The following is a 16,199-nucleotide window of genomic DNA, read 5'->3' as shown; positions in this document are numbered from 1 at the left end:
CGCCCAAAGCAGCTTTCGTCCCTGCGGCCGCCAACCGGCGCAAGCTTTCGGTAATCTGAAGCGCTGAATTTTTTTAGGGCTTTGCATTTTTTTCGCACCATGGAGGATTTTGCATCTCCCACGAAATGCCAGCAGAAAAAAATTAGTACAATTCACGGATTGTTTCAATTTTAGAGAGGATTTTGACTGTAGAGGTCAGAAGAGTCCTCTCTGCCTTCCAGCCCTAGTTCCGTGATGATAGCATTGCTACCGCAGTGTGGCCAGCCGGGGAACTGCTGTCCCTGAAAAACCCCGAGTCCTTCTTTATTGTTTTATGCTTTCTAAATAACTGAAGAATTGCTTTTTAAATAATTAAAGAAAGAAGAAAACTTAGGACAGTCCCACAAGCAATCGAGTGCCATCAGTCAGAGTCAGAGAGGACTCTGCTGTGGCAGACCCCTGCCCCAGCTCTGCTGACATACCTTCCTCCTCACAGGGATGAGCCGTGCCTCCCTCCATGCCATGCAGGCAGCTCCACGCCAGAGCTCCGGGAGCGACTCTGGATGCCTCTTCTGGACAGAGGAAGGCAAGAGTGTTGGCCTTCCTCTCCCTGGTCCAGAGGCTCTCCCAAGCTCTGGACATGTTGCCGTGGGGGGTCAAGTTTTGCAAGGAGGCTGCTGTTCTGAAAATGAATGACTGAGACCAACAGCCCACAAGAATGTGTCCCGCACGGGGATGGAAAGGAGGAGCAAATCCCTCCCAGGTGCAGTGCAAGGTTGCATCCTTCCCTTGGCAGCTGAGATGTGCAGGCCAGACACATGCGGCTGGTGCAAGGGCCAGAGCAAAGCCCTGTTGCTGCCTCACTGGGAAAAAAGGGCAACCAGGCTGGGCTGCAAGGGGAGGCCAATGTTTTCTGCCTGATGCCAGCATCTTCTTAGCACCTTATTTCCCCCTCATCCCTGCATAAATCTAGGGGAACTCACTGACTTTGTACACTCTCCCCTCCATGCAGCCACCTCATCTCTGCACTTTCCCATCCCGGGTGACAGGAACCCTGTAACTATTTATGGAGAGCTGAGTACGAGGCACAGAGCTTCAGCCTCAGGAGCGCTTTGTGTGTCAGACGCTGAGGCCACGTTCCCGGTTCCCAGGCAGGAAGTGGGTTTCAATAGTCACAGCTGGATTTAAACCACTGGCTTGGTGTGAGAGCCACCAGTGCCAGCCAGCCTGAGCCAAGCCAAGTAGGCAGACAGAGAAGAAGGGAGACAGAAATCTTCAGCTGTGTAAAAGTGACGATTAAGAGGAGAAGAATGACAGGTTCTTTGTGTTGATGGAGGATAGTGTAGAAATGAGTGGCTCCAACTGCAGCAAAAGGTCTGTCAGGCATCAGGAAAAACGTCCCAACAAGAGTAGTGCAGCAGCAGGAGGACAGATCTTCCAAGAAGGTCATGAAGTCTCCATTGATGATGATTTATAAAAGTAGGATTCACACCCGGGGGTGAGAGCTGAGCAGGCTGCCTTGGGAAAGCTCTCAAGGGTCATGCAGCCCTACTTTTATGGCTGGGATTTGAGACTTGTCCTAGGTTTGCAAAATGGTTCATGGTTTGCTTGAATGTCCAAGGTTTGCTTGAACCTGAAACTGGCCATCAAAAGCCTGGCCTCTGCATCTTTTCTCCTGCTGGGACACAGACAGAGTGTGGGTTGTGGTTAGGGTTCCCCTCCACTGACTGCAATCACATCTGTGCTGTACCTGGAAACCTCAATCAGGTTCTCATCAGGGTCTCGGAAGTAGACGGATGTTATTGGACCCATGGCAGCAGTTCTGGCCACGGGACCTTCTTCAATGATCACCCCACAGGCCTGGAAAGACACCTAAGGGCAGGGTTTTAATGCTTAAGATAGTCTTACCAGGGCATTGTGCACTCTTCATCACCACCCCACCACCCCCCGCCCCGAGCCTTGAAAACATGAGCTGTTGGATGAGACAATTCTGACATTCCCCAAGACACAGACCCTGGAAGTGTCACTTGGGAGGCTCTGGCTTCATGTCTCCTGGGGTCACACTGCCCTGTGCACACTCTACACCTTCCTCACCTTCAGATGATCCAGCAGCTGGTCCAGGGGCACTTGTGTGATAAGGCAGATATCTGCAGAGCCAGGGACTGGGCACCGAGCCTTGGGTTCGAACTCCTTCCCAGCCTCATGTAGGTTAAACTTCTGGTTGCCAAAACGTAAAGCTTTGCGATTTCCCTGTCCCCAGAGAAAAGAATCAAAGTGCAATGAGATTTACTGGGCTGGAAGCCTTCAGCATACACTCACCTGTGTAGTCCTAAAAGTCCTGGGGACCTGGCTGTAGTCCTGCTAACTCTGGGCTCTTGCTGTGGCAACCCAAGACAAGAACTGGCCACTGCAAGGCTCCCATGACATCCCTGGAAATGTGGAGTGACCCAAGAAAGTCCTACAGCCACATGCAGCTACTTCCAAACCATAATGTTGTACGTTTTTAGTTTTGGGCACTCTCCATCCTGCCTGTGGGGCAGCCACACAAATAACGCACAGGCTGACACTGTAGTGGGAACAAAGACGAGGCAATGGGAAGAGGGTGAGGAGGGAGGTTTTGGCATCTTTTTTCTTTGCAGACTCTCAAGGAGATTTCTGCAGGCTCATATGGCAGCTGAGTCCTGAGACCCCATGGATATGCAGGACACTGACCTGCCATCTGTGCCCGCCTGAAGAACAAATTGAGGCTCACTGTAGCCTTGGGATGGGAGTGCAACTGCTTTTAAGAGACCTCACGGGGCAGGAGAGAAGGACATAAGCTTGGAAGTTAAAAAGTTGCCATGTGTACATCCAAAACAGGGCAAGTGGCCTGAAGCTTGGGCAGGAGATGAGTTTGGGCTGTTCTGAAAATGTTTTTCTCTCCTTGCCAATGGAAATATCAAAACAAGACAGATGTCAGACATCTTTAGAGGATGTGTGGGTTTGAGGGTTCTCCTCCTTCAGTCCTAGAAACCATTTTTCAAAGAACTTTTCTTTTTTTTTTTTTTCACTTTGACTCCTTCTGCAGTATGGTTTGGACTTCCCTCTGACTCAGCTTGACTCTGTTGAAACTCAGAGCTTGATGGCCTGCAGCTTGTGCTGGTCCTACCATCCCCACTCCAAGGAGATGCCCCAGAGACCCTATCAGAGATACACAAGGACCAGCCACTGGCCCAGAACTGCAGTTCCAGCTTCCCTAGACCCAAGATGAGCCTGTCCCCCCGTGTTACCTTGAAAGTCACCACCTCCATGCCCAGGACTTTGGAATAAAAGGCCACCGTGTCCTTGATGCTCTTCACAGTCAACACAAGGTGGTCCAGCCGCTGGATAAAACATGGGGGTGGATTCATACACTCCTCCTTCCAGGACATCTCAGGGCTGGGAACTAGCACGCAAAACCACAGAAGATGAAGGTTAGGAGTGTCCAGCTGCTCAGGGAAACGGTCCAGGCAGCTGTGAACTGCACTGTGAATGGAGATCAAACAGGTCTTCTTTTGGCCTGCAGGTGGCACAAGTACAGAAGCAATAAATTCTCCTCCCTGGAAGGGCCTCAGACCCCGGCTTTGCTCTGGTCGGACCTGAGTATGTCAGAGCCCCTGGCTGGGGCCAGATCTGGAGCACCAGCTGGGTGACCTCGCTGAGGACTGATGTCACCAAGATGCTGAGCTCCCAGTACACAAAAACCTGTGTGCACCAAGGATGAACCATGCGTGTGATCCTTCCTTCCAACTCCCTCTGGTGTCCTCCCAACCTTCTCCATGTCCAGGTGCGGACACTCATCCAGGTGGAGCAAAGACAGACAGTGAAGACAAGCTGGGCCCTGGCAGTGCAGTAGGAAATGTCTCTGGGGGAAGAATATTCCTGGGGGAAGAGGGCACCAGGGCTGAAGCAGCCGCTTGGTGTGCCCATGGAAAGGTGCTGTGCCATTATCTTGCAGGAAGGGGACAGAATCCCTTCTGGTGCCTACATAATATAGCTGTAAAACATGGACCATAAGACAAGGGCTGTGGCCCTGAGCAGCGCCAAGAGGATGGGAACTTGCCACCAACATGGCTGCACTGTGGGACTCAGCCCAAGGGGCAAATGGCTGAGGGCTCTGGGACTGTGACATGGTGGCTTGGAGGGGAAAATCAGTTTTAGGAAAATTAAGAGTGCTGTAAATATTTCGGTGACCTACTTGTCACATCTCTGCTTCACTTCAGCCCCATCCGCACCAGAGCAGGATCCCTGATGATCCTGCTGTGATGACTCCAGTGACCCTCTGATGATCCCTGAAGCCCTGATCATCAACACACATTCGAAGCAGGCTCAGGCTGCTTAACTCAATGGCAGCAGATCTTCCTGCTGTTCTCCAGAGCCCGGCAGAACCTTTGCACCAAGCTGTGAAAAGGAAATGGATTCGGCCCTGGTGGCCTGAATGGTATTTTTGGGAGGCTGCGAAGTTTTCATTTCATTTTGGGTTTGGTTGATTTTACCTTCAGAAAACCTGGCTGCGGAAACTAGGAGGGTCGTAACAAGCCTCTCAATGACAGATGGAGTCAAGTTTCCTTCAGATCAGTAATGGCTCTCTCTGCTTAGATACATTTACTTCTCGCTCTTAAAAAGCCCCAAATCCTGATGCAAATGACAATTCACTCTTCCGAGACCCTCAACAGGTTCTCCACTGACACCCCTGTGCAAGGGAAGCCCGACACTCCTGCTGCCTCTCAGAAAAAAAACAGGTGGAAAATAAACCCTCTCAACACTAATGCAGCACAAAGTGGCACAAATCAGGAAAACAGCCCACAACACCAACCCCTTTTTGCCTTGTCATTTGCCTTGAAACTGCTAGACGCCATCAGCAGGCAGAGGGTGAGGCTGATGCCAGAGGTTCAAGGAGGTGCAGCATGAGGGGGATGGGGGACCCAACAGCCTCGGTTTACAGTGGTTCTCAGCGTTTTCTCTTATGTTGGGTTCATATCCTCTGGCATCCTTCTGCAGCAGAGCGCATGGGGAATGACTGGCAAGGAGAGACCTCAAAGCCCCGCTGACACAGGAGCAACGTCAGCATAAAACCAGGCACAGCTTCACCGGGGCATCCGCTCACTGCAGTCAGAGGAGCTTGCTTGGAGCAGGACCCCGTTGTCCCCAGGCCCAAGCTGGGACTGCAGCATGGCCTGGACTGTGCCTGGTGATTGCACCATTTATGGGGGGAAGCTGTTAACAGAGGCAGCGGAAAGTCACTGCTCCTCCTTGCTGCAGATGGCGTTTTGTGTTTAACAACCTCACCTCCGAGCAACCCGGGCTCAGTCCCTCTGCAAAGTCCTTTCCACCCAGGAAGTCCTCCTGGGTGCTCCCAAGTTGCAGGGCCCTCATGTCACAGCCTGCGGCTCCCACCTCCCGCCTAGCAAACCTTGCCAATACAACCCTCCCCTCCCACGTGAGCCCCTCAGCAAACAACTGCAAGGAAACTGGGCTGCAAAAATAGGCTGAGTACCTGCGGGGCAAGCCGGTGCCGGACGGTTCCCTTATGACCGTCCTCTTCCTGCCACCCGAAGCCGAGCGGTACGAGCAAGCAACGTCACAGGAGAATGGGGGGGGGAAAACAACGATATTAGAAACAGGAGCTCTGAGCACTGCTCCCCACAGAGGTGTACCTTGACCCGAAGGACCTGGAAGTCCAACTACATAGAGTTGTTCGAAAAATCCCGGAAAAGGAGCCTGGATATTTTAGCCACATATCTCTCCCTTTGCAAGGGGAAGATGTGTTGATGTGCTATATTAAAGCACACAGTTGAGCTTGGTGCTCAGACTGGGGTGACTTGCTGTTAAGAAGAAGCAAAGACATCCCTGGAGGAGAGGAGCTGTGGCGAGCAGCTGCAGTAGGCTCCCCACCTCCCCGGCAGCGGGCAACCTGCCTGTTCACCTCTTTGCCTCCAAGATTGTTTTCTACCATGCAACATGCTGAGGTCTTATTGCCCTGGGAGGCACTTGCTGTCCCTGGGAGCACTGCAAAGCTCCCACTAGTAAAAGATGTATGAGCTGTAGGTGCCATGTTAACAGCCAATATGTAGCAAGGAGCAATAGAAAAGGAGCCTCAGGGTGACGTGCACAGCTTTGGGCACCTTTTCGGACACCCCTTCCTGCAAAAAGACATATCTGACGGGGTTCTCTGTGACCTGAGGCAAAGTTAGAGATTTTCTCTTTCTTCCTCTACAAAACCCAAATCTGTCAAAAACAAAATGGAGTTTTGAAAGGTCTGAAGCTCTCTGGGCAGTTGGCTCCAAAGGAGTGAGTAGTTCAGGCTGCAGAAAATCTGCCAGGCAAGTGGTTCAAGGCACAGGACATTCTGTGTTAAAATCGTTCCGCCTAGACCTTCTCCACCCAAGCTGCCCACGTTTCACTGCGTACAGCAGCACAGCAAATAAAACCAGAATTTCTGATATGTGGAAATAGCTGAAAATGGTTTTTTGCCTCAGGTCAAGGGAAAGGGCATCTGTGGGTTGCTGTGGGAGGGAGCAGTCAAAGTGCCTCTACCCTTTTTGTACATCCTTTTTGGATTTTTCTCCCCTAATTGTCCAAGTTGGCCCACAGAATTTCCCCCAAAGCCACTTCATGGGTTATCACCTACTGTCAACTAGCAATGGCGAGGGTGAGTAGGTTAGACAAGCTAATCCCGGGACATGCAACACCACCCTTGTGCCTTCCTTGTCTTGAAGGTCACTGTGGGTTTACTCACACTGGAGAAGGCAGAGCTGAGGTGGAAATCCCACAGCCGGAGCTCAGCGAAAGGCTGTTCCTCCCCAGCACGGCGGTGTCCCTTAAGAGTCCTCCAGTGGGGGGACTGCCACCGGTCTCAACACGAAACAACAGAAAAGAAGAGGATGCTAATGCTCTGAATGGGGAACGAGGCTCATAAATCTGCCCCGAGGGTAATTATGGAAAAGAGACCACATTTATTTTTGAAACATGGGTGACAGTCCACTCCTGCGGGCTCTGCAGCAGCCTTGTGCCGGCTGGCCCGGACTGGGGCAAGCAGGACAGAGAGCGGCTCGGCTCACGCTGCAGCCTCGCTTGGAGGAGGCTGTTGACACCCCTTCCCTCTGTCAGCCCCTGATTTTCACAAGACATGCACGAGCTGACTGTCTTGGTGACTTCTGCTGTCCTGTCCACTCCAGACCAAGAGGTCTAATAGCTACACAGTGGGGCTGGCAGACAGATGGACCAGCAGCAGGTGGACCTCCCGAACCTCATTTTCTTGGGAAAAATCCTAATATCTTTTCTTTACTAAAACTCCCAAAGTTGCTAGCACCCACAGGTGCTAGCAACAGCATCATTAACATTGACACCTGACAGGGCTTTGAGGGCACTAATTGGTCTTAATAGCCCTGACCAGCCTCACCTGAGGGCTTCCACCCACATCCATGGGTCCTGGAGGATATTTAAGCCCTTCTCAGGGCCTTTATGCCTGAGTTTTGGTGCAGGGGTGCTGGTCTCCAGCCTAGCTTCAGATGTGCCTCTACCTGGCCAATGACCCTGCTGGTCTAGATGTCAGCTTATAGACTAATATCTTTGTCCTTGGCCCTGTGTCATCACTATGGGCCTGATTGATTGGGTTTTTTGTACTGAAGCAAAGAGTTCAGGATCTTCAGTTTTTTAGAGAGAAGGTTATAATGGACAGCGTGTTAACCCCACGATTATCATCACAAGGTACGGTGGCTGTATTTTCAACAATAAAAATACGTATGCGAGTTGTGATGCTGCTACAGGATGCTTCATGAGAAAATGGGGTAAGAACAGGCAACTCCCTGAGAGACCAGTCTGGATCTCTAGAACTGTAGCATTTGCTCCACTCCTGTTTGCGTGCAAGTAAACCCTTTCTTAGCTAAAAGCAATAAAACTTTTTATATTAATAACTCTGAACTTTCATCTGTCTCTACTGAAGAGCTGGTAGAGCAATGGTGCATGTTCTGATACCTGGGTATAGTAACACTATACGCATCCGGGTGTCTCGGTGTGCTGTAACCCTCTTGTTTTAGCACAGGTTCACTGTGAAATCTGAGAGTGGATAAAAAGGAGAGAGTTCCTGGAGAGAAGATGCCTTTTGCTGTTCAGCTGCACTGGGAAGTGGTCTGCTGAAGAGGTACAGCGCCGGCGCTCGCTTTGGCAGAAATTTGAGGTTTGGGAGGGTTTTTTTTTTACCAGCTGCATAATGGTTTCTTGGAGCAGGGAAGCTGCGGTTTGGGTCTGAAAACTCCACATCCCCAAGGGAGATCTAGCATAAGACGGACAAGTCAGATGTACTTTGGCATTAAGTTCAGGATGGGACCCCCATATATCAAACTTCAGCTTGGGAAGGATTTTGAGTGTAGCATCTTAAAGGTGTAACTGCAGACAAGGGTTCCTGAGCTGCTCCCAACAGACATCCAGAGAGGGTTGCCTCTACATGTTGGACTGAGTGATGGAGTTGAAGTAGCTCAGCAAGTCCTCCATGGTGAAGTCCATGGCAATCCCTGATCCTGCATAACAGCGTTGGATCAGATCCTCAAACTCTTGGTACTGACGTATGAACTCCTGCTCCATAGCGTGCCACACCACCTAGGGAAAAACAGACCGTCAGCTCCCTTCATCAGCCTGTGACAGCTATACGTGCTTTGCAGTCCTGAACCCCCCAAAACATCATAGCATTACACCCAGGTCACACTCCAATTACCAGCAAAAGATTTTCCTCTGGGGAGAGATCCTTGTGGATTTTCCTGTAGAGGGTCTCAAGGGCTCCTTTTACTTCCTTGCCAGGGTATCTTTCAATGACCTTCCTCAGCTCTTGCTTGCTGTAGGCCAGCTGAAAACTGACCTCTTCTTCTTTTACCCCTTGAGCCACACGGGCTTTCACCCCTTCAAAGAAGTGCTGGAAAGGCAAGGAGACATTCACTGACGAGCTGCCCTAAGGCGGACTCCTGTGTCAGGGCTGAAACCTGACCACTTTCCTCAGTTCCCTTCCCATGTCTAATTAAGTGGAAATGAAGTATTGGAGATTGTTTACTCTCCAGGAAAGCAGGGCACAGGGAATGTCATCAGTTCTCTTCCCTCCCTGCTTGGCAAGCAGCATATCTAAAAGTGCTGCGGTACCATGGAGCAATGGGACTGCTGGAAAAATCACTCATGTTCCTTGGTGCTTCATACAGCTTTACTCACTACAGAGGGTTTGGAGCCAGAGGTGGGGTTGGGGGAATCCCAGAATCTGCAGAAGTGTAAGGCAAAACTCAAGTTTTCTCAGTTCTTCCAGGGTATCGTATGAAAGCAGGAAAAGCTGTTCTGCAGGGAGGAGTTTCAAAAGGAGCACATGTCCTGCCCCAAGCGTGGCTGTTGCCTGAGAGCCCGGGGCTATGCCAACCCCATGGGATACAGACCTCAGCTGGCTTTCAGAAAAGTACCAGGAGCAGTGTAGCTCCACAAAAAGCTCAATGCTGACAAGTATTTTTTTTCAGCATAAGTTTTTCAGACACAGAATCTGTCAGGCTAGAAGGGACCTAAGGAGGTCTCTAGTTCAACCTCCTGCTCAAAGCAGGTTCAACACTGCAATTTTGCTGTGGAGAAATACCCCAAAATCCTAAGGAATTTCAGAGGCAAGGAGGTTCCTAAATGTATAAGCTGTTTTCAAAAGCAGAAATGGGCTCCTACATTATTTAGGCCCCTTTGCAACTTCTCTTGATGTTAGCTCTTCAGGTTTGAGTACAATTTGCTATGTGGTCTGCTAGAGAAGGCCATGTCAGGACTCCAGAAATCCCTGAGCAGAATGCGATCCAAGTAGCCTCATATGTTACTCGCTTTGCTTTGTTGTAAGCAATGAAATTATACTTTCCCTCACAGAGGAAGGATTTGAAGCCATTAACATCGCAGGGCTGCAGGTAGTATGAGACACTGAGCTGATCTTCTAGTCAAACCTACAAGATGTTTGACAGCAAAGACTGGAAACAAATCGAAAGTAACAGGCCCTATAAATAATTCAAGCTGATCTCAGTCTGTGAGACATTTTGGGCCAGTGAGAAGAGAGAAGGAGCAGAGCGAGGAGGGGTCTCGGGAGCAGCCGTCGTCTCTGGGGGGAAGGGGGATGCCTGTTTGAGTTAGCAAAGCCAGATGCTCTTAGCTCAGTTAACAAAGCAGCCGTTTGGGAAGCGTGACGCTGTGTTAGAGTTATTAGTCCAGGCAGCCGTGCAAAAAGCAACCAGCATCTGCCAGACGCAGGCACGCAACCCGGAGTGGGGGTCTGAACAGGTCCTCACACTGCCGCACGGAGGCTGGGTTGCAGAGCTGGCACCAGCATCTGATGCTACTTGGACAGGACACAGCCCTGTCCTTGCTGGGGCTGTGCCGCATGGTGAAACCCAGCAGCAAGCGGTCAGAGAAGGTGTGGGAACATTGGGGATGTGACAACACACCGATATAATCCCAGACTGGATTTGGGGAGGGGTGATTTGAACACCAGTTAATTCATAATTTTAGGAAGTACAGTTGCCCTTTGAGACCCAGGCAAGGGTCAGTTTATCCTGTACTCACATTGAGCTTCTCCAGTGGCTGGCCCAGGTACTTGACATATTTCTCCATGTGCTCACTATACCTCTGCTTGGCTTCTCTCTTCTTGCCCTCCAGGCAGTGGATCTTCTTTTGGCACAGGAAGCAGTGAATGTGGTGGAAATTTTCCATCATGACCATATCTGTGTTCACCTTCAGGTTTGCTGAGGACAGACTATTGACTTAAAAGAAAGGAACAAATCAGGTATGGAAAGAAGACCCTGCAGGCTGGATCAGGAGGGACATGAGATGCAGACGCTGTCAGGCTTTGGTCACCAGTGGAGAGTTTAACCAGGAGCTGAGGTGAGCATCACCACAGGTTGTTCAGCTTTTCAACCACCTTGCCTTGCAGAGCTTTGGGATCATGACATTTAATAACTGTTTACCCAAAAGGGTGCAGAGACATCCAAGTCCTGCTCTGTCCAAATCGGTTTCTGACCTGGGAGCCAGAGCGGCACGTCAGCGCGGCACACACTCAGCCTGCTGAGTGGAGGCATGGCTCACCATGCTGCCAGCCACTTGCCAGCTGGTCTGGAGAGGGCAAGAGCTTGAGTAGCTCATTGTGCATGCAGGACAGAGGGGGCCCTTCTCACTCATGTCAGTAAGACGTCGTTAGGCTGTCTCATTTGAACCATCTGACTTCCAGTACCGGAGGGAGTAACTACCCATAATGCAAATACTGATCCCTGTTCATTAGCTTCATTCCCTATCTCACCTGCTTCACTGTAAACATTGTTGGAGCCTGGAAGGGGCTGTGTTCCTGGATTTATGAGCTGCTATTCAGTGGGTCACCCCAGGCCCATTTGCAGGCGGCAGCTGCCTCTACACCACCTAGTGATCTGTGGTTTGGAGGCTTGGAGCTGTTACTTCTGCAGCCCCTCGGGCCCTCTCCAAGCTGGGAAGCAGGGTCCCTCCACTGACAAACAGCTGTGAGCACCAGCTGGGACAACACAGGATCCTGCTGAGAGCAAGGCAGGTAGCTTTCCTAACCCCTCTCTCCCTACCAATATGCCTTGGTGTTTCGGGGGGAGTTGCTCTTCAGCTGCCACTGCTCCCAAGACCTCTGCGCCTGTAAGAAGAGTCATCTGATCTGTAGTGAGGAGCTACTCCCTCCATGGTGGGAAAGGAGAGGTTGACATTAGATTCAAAGCTAAGCACATGTGTCTCAGCAATGTCACAGCTGGGACCAGCCTGGTGTGGCATGCACCCATGCATGTGGCATGCACCCATGCATGTGGCATGCACCCATTCATGTGGCATGCACCCATGCATGTGGCATGCACCCATGCATGTGGCATGCACCCATGCATGTGGCATGCCACACTCTGAATTTGTCTGATGCTCCCAGGCTTTTGCTCAGTGAAGGCAGTTTCAGCACCAGGAGGCAGGTAGCCTGCACGTACCCTGCCCTGGTGGCTCAGCTGATTGCTAGTAACTCCTGAAGCTTGCCTGACTGATGCATCCAGCCGCCAGCCTTTGTACTCACTGCTGCTGAAGACACTGCTGGCCAGCCTGAGATGTGCTTCGTGCAGGTCCTGTCTCTGCCGAGCTGTCCTGAACACCTCCTCCGAGAAGTTCACAAACTCCTCAAAGAGGCTCACGGAGGGCAGGATCCTGTCTTTCATCTTGCTGGGTATCTTTGCCTCCTCAATCTCTTTGCACAAGGTCTCCTGGCAACAACACACAAGACATGGCACACTCAGATCTGATGTGGCCTCACTTTATGGCATAAGAAGGCATAGGCAGGCACAGGCCAGAAAACAAGCAAAGTAATCAGTTGTGTATACCACTTTCTCCATTTACAATATCTTCCGTGGGAAGATATGTGAGCTTCCTTGTTTGAGGCTGGACGTGAAGCTGTGCTAGCTGCTCTCCTGGAGTTGGCGTACCTGGTCTCCCAGGCTATGCGGTGCTTTGCTGCAATCTCCCCATGCAGACACCCGCAGCTCCTAGGGCAGACGTGTTCACCACTGCCGCTTCTTGCACTTCTCAGGCTGGTTTATGAGCAGACTTGCTGCTCCAGGTCTTGGCACAAACACAGTTGATGTCAACATGTGGCTTCCCTTGACCTCAGTGGACTCAGGGCCAGGTTCCTCGGCCAATTCTGATGGGCTCTTGACCCACCCCCCGCTCCCCTCCCTGCTGCTTGGTCCTGGAGCATGACCTGCTGTGCCAGCAGGAGAACAGGAGAGCTTGGCTCCAGTCATCTGACGTGCTGCTGTCACCCTCACAGCCTCCCAGTACTCTATATGGGGGAAACCCCTTTGGTTTGACCATCCTGGTAAAAAGAGGCACAGATGGCACTTAGGTTTATTGTGTCCCACCTCCCTCACACAGACACAATCATTGGTGCAATGAGGGCCTAGTCCTCCCAAAAGCAAAGAGCCAGATCCCTTCCTGATATAAACCAGTGCTGCCTTCGATGAGGATCATGTTAGAAGTTTAGAAGATTCTGGAGGGGGTCAAACATCACACAGGTCTACTTGGGCTTACTCCTACTGACACTCACAATGCATTTGTTGAAGCGGCTCTTGGCCAGGAGCACCACGTTGCCCAGGACAGTGTTGAGGAAGGACGAGCGGAGAGTTGAGGAAGAGCCCAACATCTCAAAGATGGAGTCATTCAAGGTAACCAGGACCTGCAAGCAGCTGAATGGGTGGACCTTACTGCAGACCTCTAGAAATCCTCTCAGCTCTAGTTCCAGGCAACTGAAGATCTCACTCAGCAGCTGGGTTGTAGGTTCTTCTAGTCTTTAAAAAAAAAAGGTAACCAATTAAATGGGGAGGGGCACTGGCCCTGTGGCCAGCTGCAGAGGCAAGGGCAAAGCTAAAGAAAGAATCAAAGCTTTCTGTATCACAGTGGAGCCTGTTTATGCTTGGGTCATCCTTCAACTCTTTCACCATCTCTGCTTGTGGGAGGATGCTGAAATGTCCTGTTTTGCCAGCCAAATGAAAACTTTCAGTGTTTTTATGCTGATGTTTTTAATAAGATTTCTGTTCCGCAGTAAATTTTCACGTCATGACATTGCTAATAAGGAAATAAAACCGATTGAAACATAGGGTTTTCCATGAAACATAAACCTCGCTTTCTGATCCACCCTGAAGCAGAACCACTGTGCTGGGGAAAGGCAGAACCAGTAGGCTCTGCTCAGCCCCTCTGCATGCCCAGCTACGATGCCTCCTGGTTTTTTTGCTATCCAGGGCGCAAACCTGAGACCACTTAGTTGACATCAGGATGGTCAAGAGTGAAAAAAAAAAATCCCTCCATCAATAGGTCAGGCAGTTCCTGTAGGACACTCCAGACCATGCCCTTGTCAGAGCAGCCAGCTGTATCTCATCGCCCACGTACTGGCTCTGAGGCTTGGTGCAAGGAGGGTCCTCTGGAGATGCCATGCTCGCTCCTCCCTCAGTGGCAGATGCCTGAAAGAAAGAATGGGATGGAAATTATGATTTGTCTGCCCTCCCTCAGAAAGGAAAACTTGGGATCTGGGCTTCATTTCTGCTGCCTCATATTGGAGTCCTGTGTTTAATGCTTGGAGATCCTGTGACTTTGCTGGAGCTATCAGTTAAGTCCAATGCAATTCTCCTCTGTCATCAGCAGGTCTTAAGCTTCCCCACTGCTGACACCACTGACAATTGCCAGAGGACAAGAGCCCAGGAGAGCTCAGGTATCTGATAGAGGTAAGCAGCCACCCCACTGTGCCTGCTGAGGCTTGTGTCAAGCTGGAGGGAGGACTGACTAAAGGGACTGGAGAGGACGTAGTCCTCACACTTACCTCCAGCACCTGCAGTTCTGTAGCGTCCTGGCTTAGCTGGAAGAATTTCTCGATGAACTGCTGCTCTGCGGTGCAAAGGGGTTGCAGCTCTCTCAGCACCTGCTCCAACACCTGCTTAGAAACCATCGGACATGTTAGAAAACCTTCTAGCACACACTGAGGACACCGGAGTAGATGTCCATGTCCACCTGAAGTGACATCTAAACCTGGTCAGCAGTACAGAACATCTCTGCTTCTGCTCCAAGTACACGGCACTAGAGAAAGGACCATGGGATGGGTTGCAGCACTGGCACAGCCCCTATGGGACACGTGAACCCTTTAGAAAACCTCAGCTCCTTACCTTGATGATATTGCCTTTGCCCGGTGTGTCCTCCTGGCCTTCTCTGCTCCCACTGCATAGAGACGGCTGCCTGCTCCCCATCACCATCAGCTTCTCTAAGCATTCCTGAAGACCTGCACAGTATGTCGGTAGGTGATTAGACATCTCCATCCCTTTTGGCCTCTCCAGCTCCTTTGATCATTTTGACAGATTTAAATGTCTGTTTCTATGTCTGATCTTACATGTGAATTGGTCTTTTCCGGTTGGATTCAGATGTATGGGGGATGCAGGTTTTGCTCTCATTTTTTTATCTGCCTTCTCATCTGTTTCTCTCTCTTTTTCATTACTCTTTTTTTATTTCACTGTCTGTGATGCTTTCCCCTTTGCTATTTAGTGCTTAATACTAACCCTTGAGGACTGGGGAGTGAAAAATCCTAGGTGATAAGAGCATAAATTGGCAGAAATGCCTGCAAGAGTTTCAGGGAAAATGTTTGTTGCTTAGTTTTGATGGTAAATTGCCATAAAACAATATCCAGGTGGGGAGGGTGGGGGTTGGCTTTTTTCCAAAAACTAGCCTTTAAAAATTGTAAACATTCACCTGGAAATTAATATTTTTCAAATATTACCAGTTTTTACCACCTCGTTTTCACTGGGTCCCTGGCTTAAGTGGAAAAGTTGAAAAATTTCTTTGAAATGTGCACTAAAAAAATACTATTATACTCACTGAAAGAAATCAGTGGGGAAACGTTCCTATTATTTTCTAATTAATTCTAACAATTGGTATCATTCCACTAACCCCAGAGGTGCCGGGTGAGTCAGGCCAGCTCTCCATTTCTCATAACATCCGAAATATCCTTATTCGAGCTACTACCTGCAGGGCTCTTACCTTTGGAAAGGATTTGTCAGATGCCCTACATGCTGAGCAGGGATGAGAGATGACAGACAGCCCTGCTGTCTGTTAATAAGCTGCTTCATAATCTTTTTCCCACCCTTATGCAATGGGTGATGATAATTTCACTTGCTGGGAAGTGGCAAAACCAGGGAAAAAATATCTCCCCACAGCAAACAGGGAAGAATTTTACACACCTGTAAATTTTAGTGTGGAAAAGGGAATGGGAAAATGAGGAGAAAAGATTTAATTATTGGCTCACAATTAGTTATAAACAGCTTTGGGTTTGCCTTCTAAATTCTCCCATAATACTGAAACAAGGCAATAAATCATCAGGTGGTATATTTAGAAGTGACTGGCATAAATAATCCTTTATGAGGGCAGGGAATCCACCCTAAAAATTCACTGCCACAGTAATCAGTAGAAAGAAAGAGGCACGGAGAGCTAGAGCGAGCCTGGGATATTTTAAAGCAGGGATCAGGGACGTTATTAGGCAAGCGTCCTTGCAGCCTGGGCTTTTATCCATGCAGCTGCTCACCCCAAGGAGCAGCTGAAACATCAGGAAAGACCTTAGATGAGGTTCCCACAGAACTTCATCAGAGCCAAACCTTCCCCGCAAAACAGCCTGAGACCAACCGATTTTGCAG

The 16,199-nt window shown here is 50.1% G+C and overlaps 2 protein-coding genes across 2 annotated transcripts in view; both read right to left on the bottom strand.

The window, feature by feature from the left end:
- Positions 1-1,686: 1,686 nt before the first annotated feature.
- Positions 1,687-3,389, bottom strand: GLOD5 (glyoxalase domain containing 5). Its single transcript, XM_009334683.1, has 3 exons — positions 3,249-3,389; positions 2,074-2,229; positions 1,687-1,839 (listed from the first exon to the last, which is right to left on the bottom strand). Exons 1-3 carry the CDS (start codon positions 3,387-3,389, stop codon positions 1,687-1,689), a joined length of 450 nt encoding a protein of 149 aa, XP_009332958.1.
- A 5,050-nt stretch (positions 3,390-8,439) lies between these two features.
- The window catches only part of LOC103925883 (exocyst complex component 1-like), a 29,165-nt gene continuing 21,405 nt past the window's right edge, over positions 8,440-16,199 (bottom strand). Inside the window, 8 exon segments of the mRNA XM_009334681.1 lie at positions 8,440-8,595; positions 8,711-8,905; positions 10,555-10,751; positions 12,056-12,239; positions 13,079-13,319; positions 13,918-13,988; positions 14,345-14,455; positions 14,685-14,797. Coding sequence (XP_009332956.1) covers positions 8,440-8,595; positions 8,711-8,905; positions 10,555-10,751; positions 12,056-12,239; positions 13,079-13,319; positions 13,918-13,988; positions 14,345-14,455; positions 14,685-14,797 — 1,268 coding nt within the window.

The sequence above is a fragment of the Pygoscelis adeliae genome, unplaced genomic scaffold (assembly GCF_000699105.1).
Source record: "Pygoscelis adeliae isolate BGI_AS28 unplaced genomic scaffold, ASM69910v1 Scaffold412, whole genome shotgun sequence".
NCBI lineage: Eukaryota > Metazoa > Chordata > Aves > Sphenisciformes > Spheniscidae > Pygoscelis > Pygoscelis adeliae.
This window is presented reverse-complemented; position numbering and strand designations above follow the sequence as displayed.

Coding starts and splice junctions, on each gene's coding strand:
- GLOD5 (XM_009334683.1), bottom strand. CDS start 3,389: ATGTCCTGGAAGGAGGAGTGTATGAATCCACCCCCATGTTTTATCCAG. Junction 2,230..3,248: donor TGGAGGTGGTGACTTTCAAG/GTAACACGGGGG, acceptor CTCTGGGGACAG/GGAAATCGCAAAGCTTTACG. Junction 1,840..2,073: donor AGCTGCTGGATCATCTGAAG/GTGAGGAAGGTG, acceptor GTGTCTTTCCAG/GCCTGTGGGGTGATCATTGA.